This window comes from Chelonoidis abingdonii, chromosome 2, assembly GCF_003597395.2.
Source record: "Chelonoidis abingdonii isolate Lonesome George chromosome 2, CheloAbing_2.0, whole genome shotgun sequence".
Taxonomy (NCBI): Eukaryota; Metazoa; Chordata; order Testudines; family Testudinidae; genus Chelonoidis; species Chelonoidis abingdonii.
Genome location: NC_133770.1, coordinates 230,457,147 through 230,465,795, shown reverse-complemented (window position 1 = coordinate 230,465,795; position 8,649 = coordinate 230,457,147). Strand labels below are relative to the sequence as shown.

The 8,649-nt window shown below is 48.9% G+C and overlaps 2 protein-coding genes across 2 annotated transcripts in view; one reads left to right on the top strand and one right to left on the bottom strand.

Moving 5' to 3' along the window:
* The first annotated feature begins 229 nt into the window (after positions 1 to 229).
* TCEA1 (transcription elongation factor A1) overlaps positions 230 to 8,649 on the top strand; it is a 63,998-nt gene continuing 55,578 nt past the window's right edge. Inside the window, exon 1 of the mRNA XM_032774697.2 lies at positions 230 to 534. Within this exon, the coding sequence (XP_032630588.1) occupies positions 466 to 534 (69 nt within the window). The 5' untranslated portion in view covers positions 230 to 465. The remainder of the gene's footprint in view (positions 535 to 8,649) is intronic.
* LOC142046433 (uncharacterized) lies at positions 5,147 to 6,816 on the bottom strand. Its single transcript, XM_075063401.1, has 2 exons — positions 6,326 to 6,816; positions 5,147 to 5,676 (listed from the first exon to the last, which is right to left on the bottom strand). Exons 1-2 carry the CDS (start codon positions 6,711 to 6,713, stop codon positions 5,147 to 5,149), a joined length of 918 nt encoding a protein of 305 aa, XP_074919502.1. The 5' UTR covers positions 6,714 to 6,816.

The window sequence follows — 8,649 nt, the reverse complement described above, 5'->3', positions numbered from 1 at the left end:
CTGGCTCCCCACGGCACTGAGGAGCGGAATGCGGAGCTGCCGCTGTGTAGCGGGGGCCGCACGCCCTAAGCGCACCTGTGCGCGCCGCGCCGCCTGGCGGACGCACCCAGCGAGCCAGACTCCGGGCGGCAGCAGCCACACCCCCGCTCTTTGCTTCCGGAGTGCCGGGTACCTCCCGCTCGTGGGGGCAGGGCCGGCGCCGCTAACCCCGCCCTCCCCAGCTCCCCCCGCGCGGGTGGATGCTCTCGGGCTGCCTGAGTGAGGTCTGTCTCCCGGGCTGGTGCTTGATGAGCGCTGCCTGGCGCCGGCGCCGCCGCTCGGGCTGCTGGGTTCATTTGTTATCCGGCGGCCTGGCTCCATTTCTGCACGGAGGGCCCTGAGCGGCTGCGTCCGCGGCCGGCCCCCTCGCGTCTCTCTTGTGTATCCCGCAGGCCCGGCCCTTGCCCCGCTCGGGCCTCCGCAGCCATGAGCACGGAAGACGAGATCATCCGCATCGCCAAGAAGATGGACAAGATGGTGCAGAAGAAGAACGCGGTGAGCGGCCGGGCGGGGGGAATAGCGCCCCACTCTCCTCCCGCGCGGGGCCGCCCTGTCTCCTGGCACAGCTTGGGGTCCCGGCGCTCGTCGCGCGCCACTCTCTGTATCTGCCCCGCCGCAGGGTGGCCTCGCGCCCAATTGTGAGGCCCGGGCTCGCGCACGCCCCCAACCGCGCGCCGAAGGTGCCTGGCGCTCGGCGGGGCGCGCTCTTTCCCCCAGTCTCCTGTCTGGGCGAACTTCGCCTGCTTCCGGTGGCCCTTCGGCCAGTGGTCCGTAAGCCCGGGGGCTGCAGCGCTCCGGCCCCGGGTCTTCTCTGGCCGGCCCCGGACACTTCTTGTCCTGAGTGGGCTTGTTCCGGTGCGCGCGCCGGGGACTCCTCTCCCCGCCCAGAGAAACCCCCTGCCCCGCGTGGGCTGTGCCCGCATCGTGTCACCGGGCGCTGCTGGGCTCAGGGAATACGGCCCCTCGCTAGGTCCCCAGCAGCGAGCGAAGCAGCAGCCTCGATGGGCTTGGGGAGGGGACGCTCAGCAGGTGGCGGGTTGGCCCGCGAGCCCCGGTAACGCCCCGCAGCCCGGCCTGGCAGACAGGTCCGATCACACACGTTGCCTTCAGTCACTGGCATGAAGTTGCGTCACGTGTGATGTTAAAACCCGAACTGAACAGTGGAGAGTGGCTCTGGCGCTGGGCATTAGCTGTGCCAACCCTCTCCCAGCACAGCATAGGCTGGCCGCTGAGACAGTTTATAGTTTTTACTCTAGGCAAATGATAAAGCCAGACGTATTTACTACCTTAATAAATACAAGTAGCAGCTGGTGCCCTGTGGACTGAGGTGGAGTTTTACAGAACACCTATGGTTAGTTCAAATGGAAAGCAAGGTTCTCTAGTGTTAAAGACCTCAATTTGTTCATGTGAAGCAACACATTACTTGGGCAGGTAACACAGAATGCTTATCCCATCCTCTCTGTATCCCCTCCTTACGAATAAGTCACTGCAAGATTCCAGGGACAGTCTGTTAACCTGTTTAGGTGAATTATGAACCTATGATGCTATGAGAAACAATACCATCCTTGTCAAGTATCAGAGGGGTAGTGGTGTTAGTCTGGGTCTGTAAAAGCGGCAAAGAGTCCTGTGGCACCTTATAGACCAACAGATGTATTGGAGCATGAGCTTGTACGTGCATCCGACGAAGTGGGTATTCACTCACGAAAGCTCATGCTCCAATACGTCTGTTACTCTATAAGGTGCCACAGGACTCAGTACCATCCTTGTTGTTTCATTGATTGGTATTTTCTGTATGGACTAGTAATTCAGACAACTGTATTTAAAGTTAGATTTTTGTGTTTAATGAGGTTGTTAAATCCTAAATCTCACTGAGTCTTCAAGAATGAGCTGACTGGGAATGCACTCTAGAGAATTTTTCTTAACTAGATGCAGTGTGGAAAATTTTGTTTTCTGTCTAAGGTGTAATCTTTCCATGGCTGCTCTTCCTAGACTTGTCCGTGTTAGAAAAAATTACTTGTTGCAGGTAATGTGTTATGGTTTGGCTGGTGCTGAACCCAGTCTAGCTGTGACTGTATACCAGGACAAACTATATTGAGCGCTGTTTCAGAAACCTTAGTGCATTTTAATCAGCCCTATCAGTTAAACCAGGTTCAGCCCCAGTATAGCTCAACCTGTTGCTAACACCCATTGGTGGCAACAGGTAGCCTTCCTAGTCTACACAAGGTTCTTGGTGTAAATTGCCACGTATTCGCAGGGGCGAAAGGAAATGCAGGCCTGTTATTTACCAGGCTGCACGTGGCAATGGACTGTATAGGTAAGGGATGCAAGGAGAGCATGGGCCACGATGCAAACTGCAGACACACACACAACTAAAATTAATCAATTTAAAGTTTTATTGGGGATAGTTACAAGGGATAGGGGAGCAGCGTATGATTAGCTAATAGAGTTAATAAAACTTAAAACACACAATGACTAAAATATCTATTAACAATATTTATAAACAAAGATGCAGCATTTAGTACTAATTAATACTTACAAATACAAACCAACGCATAACGACCGGCAAACGTAGAAACCTGTTTGGAACACGTGCGCTGAGAGAGAGGCTTTGAGGTGATCAGGCTTGGTTAGACGGGTGTACACAGTACACAGGATTCGTTTTTCTTTCTCCTCTCCCTGCCTGCACATGGCAGGGCGACCTAAGTACCACTAGACATACAGAAGTGTCATAAGGGACGGAGCCCAAAACCTGTGTGTGTTCGTTTCTGTTGGCACAAGCAAAGTTTACACCATGGTGAGCAGGTGCCTAAAAGTCTGCTTCGCCCCAAAAGGTGAGGTGATGCATATTTTGTTTTAGAATGCGTTCAACACTGATGACAAAAGAAGAGGCCAGGGCAATACTGGTATGGGCAAGTTCTTACAGGATGAGGACAGGAGCTCATCTTAACACTTGGGTCTGACTGAAATTTTCTGAGAGAATGAATAGGCTCAATTTTTTTTTCTCTTCCCCCTTGTTTTTCATTTGATGTTTCTTTTTTTCTGCTCCCTGCTTATTTCATTCTACATGCACATGTATGTACCAGGACAATAAGTACAAGATAGTTACATACTACCTTCAATTACAGGAAGAGCCTGAATCAACTCAGTGGTTTCCTTTTCATTGTTTCCTTAATAATTTTTTGCAAATTGTAAGGTACAGTAAACCTGCCTTAGGGACACCTCTGAAGAGAGTCACTGTCACGAGTGACTACTTGCAGAGTCCACAGAACACCACCACGCTCTATGTAAAAACCTTTGAAGAGAGACCATCTCTTAACAAGAGACGACTTTTACTAAGGCCTTGTCTACACTTGCAGATGTACAGTGCTGCAGTTTAAAGCTGGTCTTCGTACAGCTGTGTAGGAAAAGCGCTGCAAGTGTGGCCACATTTGCAGCACTGTGGGAGTAATGCATATGGGAGCATCTCACAGAGCACCTCGTCCCATTTTGGTGCCATGGGTTGTGGGAAGGGGGCGGAGGTTCGGGTCATTTGCTTCCTGTCCCAACACCCCATGATGCATCGCTTCACGTCTCACTAATCCCTCTTTTTCTGTCCACATTTGGCACCATCTTGACTCTCTCAACGGTTTGCTGTGCAGCACGATTTCTGTGGGAAATGGAGCCCGAACTGCTGAGGAGTATGCTGATGAGTCTCGCCAGCACATCATGTTTGGCAGTTGAGCTATTCCTATGATCCAAAGTGATGAGGAGTCCGACGATGATAGCGAGTCTCCTGATGTGTACGACACGAAATTGCTGCTGGCATTCACGGAATGCTCAGCACCGTGGACGCGCTTTTGGCTCGGGAAACAAACACTGAGTGGTGGGATCACCAAGTCATGGAAGTCTGGATGATGAGCAATGGTCTGCAGAACTTTTGATGAGAAAAGCCACTTTCATGGACTGGGTGCTGAGCTCGCCCCCACCCTGCGGCACAAGGACACGAGATTGAGAGCTGCCCTGTCAGTGGAGAAGCGGGTGGCTATTGCAGTCTGGAAGCTGGCACTCCAGACAGCTACGATCGGTCAGGAACCAGTTTGGAGTGGGAAAGTGACCGTTGGGATCGTTTTGATGCAAGTTTGCAGGGCCATTAATCGCATCCTGCTAAGAAGAACCGTGACTCTGGGGAACGTGCAGGACATGTTGGATGGCTTTGCCCAAAATGGGTTTCCGTAACTGTGGAGGGACGATAGATGAGATGCATATTCCTATTCTGGCACCACCCGACCTGCGCATCCGAGTACATTAATCGGAGGGGTATTTCTCTATGGTTCTCCAGGCGCTTGTGGATCACTGTGGGTGTTTCTTTGACATTAACACAGCTGGCCTGGAAGGGTGCATGATGCACGCATCTTTCGGAACGTGGCCTGTTCAGGAAGCTGCAGGCAGAAACTTTTTTCCCAGACCGGAAGATCGCAGTAGGGGATGTTGAAATCCCTTTGTGATCCTTGGGACCTGGTTACCTGTTAATGCCTTGGCTCATGAAACTATACAGGGAAGCTTGACAGGAGCAAGGAACGGTTCAGCTACGGCTGAGCTGGTGCCGAATGACTGTGGAGTGTGCTTTTGGCTGTTTAAAGGGCGCTGAAGATCTCTGTATGGGAAGCTAGACTTGGGGGAAAGCAGCATCCCTGCAGTTATCTGCATGCTTTACCCTCCAATATTTGTGAGGGAGGGTAAAAGATTCAGTCAGGCATGGACCTCTGAAGTTCAAGTCTGGATGCTGAATTTGCACAGCCAGACAGCAGGACTACTAGAGAGGCCCAGCACAGGGCTTCAAGGATTAGGAATGCCTTGAGGGAGGAATTTGAGGCCGAAAACCAACAATAATGTTGTGCCTTGCACGGGAGTGAAGTGCAGTGGTTACAGTGTTAGTAGGAATCTGTTTCTCTAAGCTGATTTGCAGTGCCTGTTTCTTTCCTGGGCTAAGGTATCTTTTGACTTTCTGCAATAATAAAGACTGTTTTCAAAGCGAAGAATTCATTTATTGAAAAGAAAAGAACTTTCTTGACAGACAGACAACATTTTGGAACCTGAAAGGGCAGGGAGGGTGGGGTGGGAACTGACGTCACAGGTTTGAATATGTCCTGTCTGGAGTGCTGTGCAATGACTGCTGCACTTCAGGATGCCTATACTGCATGGTGATGGGGGTTGAGTGCAGAGGGTAAGGGTCGTAGTTCTCAGGGCTGGTTGGTGAACCTACAGGTGTTGGAGGCAGCTGGTGGTGGTGGTAAGAATCTGGATGCTGGGGAAGGGGGTTTGGAGCTGACATTGGGGCACAAGGGAAAGAGCTTTTGCACAGGGGCAGGGGGTGGTTGACATGGTAGTGCTCTGTCTGAATGTCTACGAGCGCCTGGATAGAGTCCACTTGGCGTGCCAGCATGCTTATCAGCTGCTTTGTGCTTTTCTTCCTGGCTGCTGCGTTTCTCTGGTGGATCCTGCTTTCCTTTTCCCTCCAGTCCTGCAGTTTTTGATTCTCTCTGGCAGAGTGATCTATAACTGCTTGCAGCAGGTGGTCTTTGCTTTTTTGCGGCTTCTTCCAGAGGTTTTGGAGTCTTTCAGCTATTGATAATACGGGCATCCGAGAAGTCAAGGTTGCTTGTAGAAAGGCAAAAATGGCAACAGTTAACATTGGCAACATTGTTTATATCTCAGACAGTTATTCCCACACAGTGAAGGAGTTTACCGTCTTCACAATAGCATAATTTTCCCATGCCAAAGAGAGCACACATAACCCACAGGAGCCCCGAAATGGTGAGTAAGGGGAACTGATTGATTGCTTCTGGGCTGTACTGGGGTTTTTGTGCATTGGGGAAAGCAAACATCTGCAGGGAGCACCTACACTGAACACTCTCCCAACATTTTCAACAGGAGTTGATGCTGCAAGATATCTCGCAGCTGCTGGTCACCTGGGAAGAGCGGGAGGGTCTTCTACAGCAATGCGAATTCCGCCCTGACCCCTATGCAGCTTGCCTGTGTGCAGCAGTGGTCCCCCGACCCCTTGCGGCACAGTGGCGTGGACGCGTTAGCCTGACTGGGACAAGGACCACAGTGGCTCTCCCAAGAAACTTCCGCAAGTGCATTGCCCACGCTCTGGCTGAAACTTCTGAAGAGATTACCGAGGCCGATTGCTGCGATGTGATAGATCACATCAATGGGCTATTCCACATCTAGGCATGCATGCATGCAGCTCTCACCCTCCCTCCTCTCCCGAAACATTTCCATCCTGAAAATACAAGCTGCTTACCGGGAACCTGCTCCTCTGCTTGTCCTTCACCAAGTACTGGCTGCTGCAACTGGCTACCTTCCTCCTGGCTTGAGAAGAGCTCCTGGCTGCATGCTTCCTGGGACTCCGGGGTGTCTCCCTCCCATCCTAGTACCCTTACTCTCCCCTTACTCTCGGTTTCCTCCTCCTCCTCCACCCCCCCCCCCGGCTCTGAAGTGTCCTTCGTGGTCCTCGGATTGGCGGTGGGATCACCCCCAAGTATCGCGTCCAGCTCTTTATAAAAACAGCAGGTCGTGGGGGCAGCACCAGAGCGTTGGTTTCCCTCACAGGCTTTGCAGTAGGCACTCCGCAGCTCCTTCACTTTAACCCTGCACTGCAGCGCGTCCCGGTCATGGCCCCTTTCCATCATATCCCTTGATATCTGCCTGTAGTTATCGTAATTCCTATAGCTGGAGCACAGCTGGGACTGCACAGCTTCCTCCCCCCAAACACTGATGAGGTCCAGCAACTTGCCATTGTTCCAAGCTGCCCCTCATTTGGTGTGTGGAGGCATGGTCACCTGGAAAGATTCACTGATTGCACTCCACACCTGACTGAGCAAACAGGAAGGGGATTTTAAAAATTCCTGGGGCATTTAAAGGGCAGGTCACCTGAGGCCAGGGCAGTAGAGTTTGAACTGATGAGCAGAGTGGCTGAACAGGTATTCTGGGATACTTCCAAATACCTCTGGAGGCCAATAACAGCGCTTTTGGTGGCCGCACTGGCAGAGCAGCGCTGCAGTTGTTATTCCCCAGGCAGAGGTAGAGTACAGCTGGATGTGCCTTGCAAGTGTGGACGGTGTGGTAGTTGCAGCGCTAGTGGTGGCTTTACAGCACTGCAACTCTCCAGTGTAGCCAAGACTTAACTCCTGTGAGTGGTTGCTCTTGGCTAGTATTACTGTGTTTTCAAATCTTGCAGTACATTCTCACTTGACCCTGCAATATAATCAGAATACTAAATTAATGACATACTATACAGACCATTCCTGAAATTTACCAAGCTGTCTCACACACGATTATAATTTTATTAGAGGATGAAGTTTAATTGATAAGTGATCTCTCTCACACACAAATAACGAAGTTTCTGAGAGAAACTTCATATTTACCTAGTTTTCCACAGCATGAACTGCTCTTTGTGGAAAATCTTTTAGTCAGTTTGTTTTTTATGCTGACAGTACCCCTTTTAAAAAACACTGCCTTGTAGTATTTGAATAAAATCTTGATGCATTGCTGCAACTGGAAATGATTTGACTGACGTATATGTCTATGTGCAAACATTTCCAAGGACACTTTTTGAGCCCTAATTTGTCAAAGAACAGATGGGAAGGGATGATTTTATTTAACCTACCACTGAAAATCTTTCTCCGTGGCTCATAACAGAACATTGAGCTGTAGTATCCCAGTTGTCTGGAATTTGACGTGTGATGAATTGAAAAGTATAACATCAACATGGACATCCATTTATTCATGGGTAGACTATTGGTGTTCTATAAATAATAAATTGGCTTGTTAAATTGCTGCTGTGCTGAACTAATATGCTCAGCTTAATCAAAACTAATATGTAGTTTTGTTTCAAGATTGTATTGAAATACTACACTTTATAACATGCAACACCTGACACCCATCGCAGATACATTATATTGTTCCTCCAATAAGATTGTAATTAAATTGAATGTACTATTCATTATTCGGTTGGACCTTACCTGTAGCCTTAGTTAAAAATGTGTACCGTTTATTTTTATTTTATATTTTCATCAGTGTAATGAATGTCCTTATTGAAATGTGTAGGAGCATGTGGGCAGAGGTGGTGTTGCGTATATGAATTTTCAAAAACCAAGGACTGTTGAGTAAGTTTAGAGAAGAAAAGGTAAGAGGAAGTATTTAATCTTACTAGATTTAAATTGTAGCTCCGCTTAATAGAACAGACCATTACTGTGTAACTGATTTTACATAGGTATTCCTTTAAAAAGTTACTTTGTTTTATAACCCATAACTTTTAAATTAGTCAATGCAGACTTTTCCCCTCAGACTGTGATTTGATTAATCTGGGTGAGTTGTGTGGGAATATTTTTTTTTGTTTGTAAACTGCACTAGCTAGATATTGAGACTTGTTTCTCAGTTATTGAGGGTGTTAACAAAGCAATTGTGAAAAGGGAGTATGTTTGTTTTTTAAAGATTTATATAGGAATAAACTTACTTCAAAAGTTTATTTGCCATTTCAAGTGGATGGCTGTGCATGACTGAGATGAGATTGTAAGTGTAGGTCCTTTCACCAGTTATCAGAGCCACCTAAAATATTGAACTACT

Bases quoted from the DNA above. Each gene is read 5' to 3' on its own strand.
- LOC142046433 (XM_075063401.1), bottom strand. From the start codon at position 6,713: ATGATGGAAAGGGGCCATGACCGGGACGCGCTGCAGTGCAGGGTTAAA. The intron at 5,677-6,325 runs GTAAGCAGCTTG...CCTTTCTACAAG, and splicing joins AGCAGAGGAGCAGGTTCCCG to CAACCTTGACTTCTCGGATG.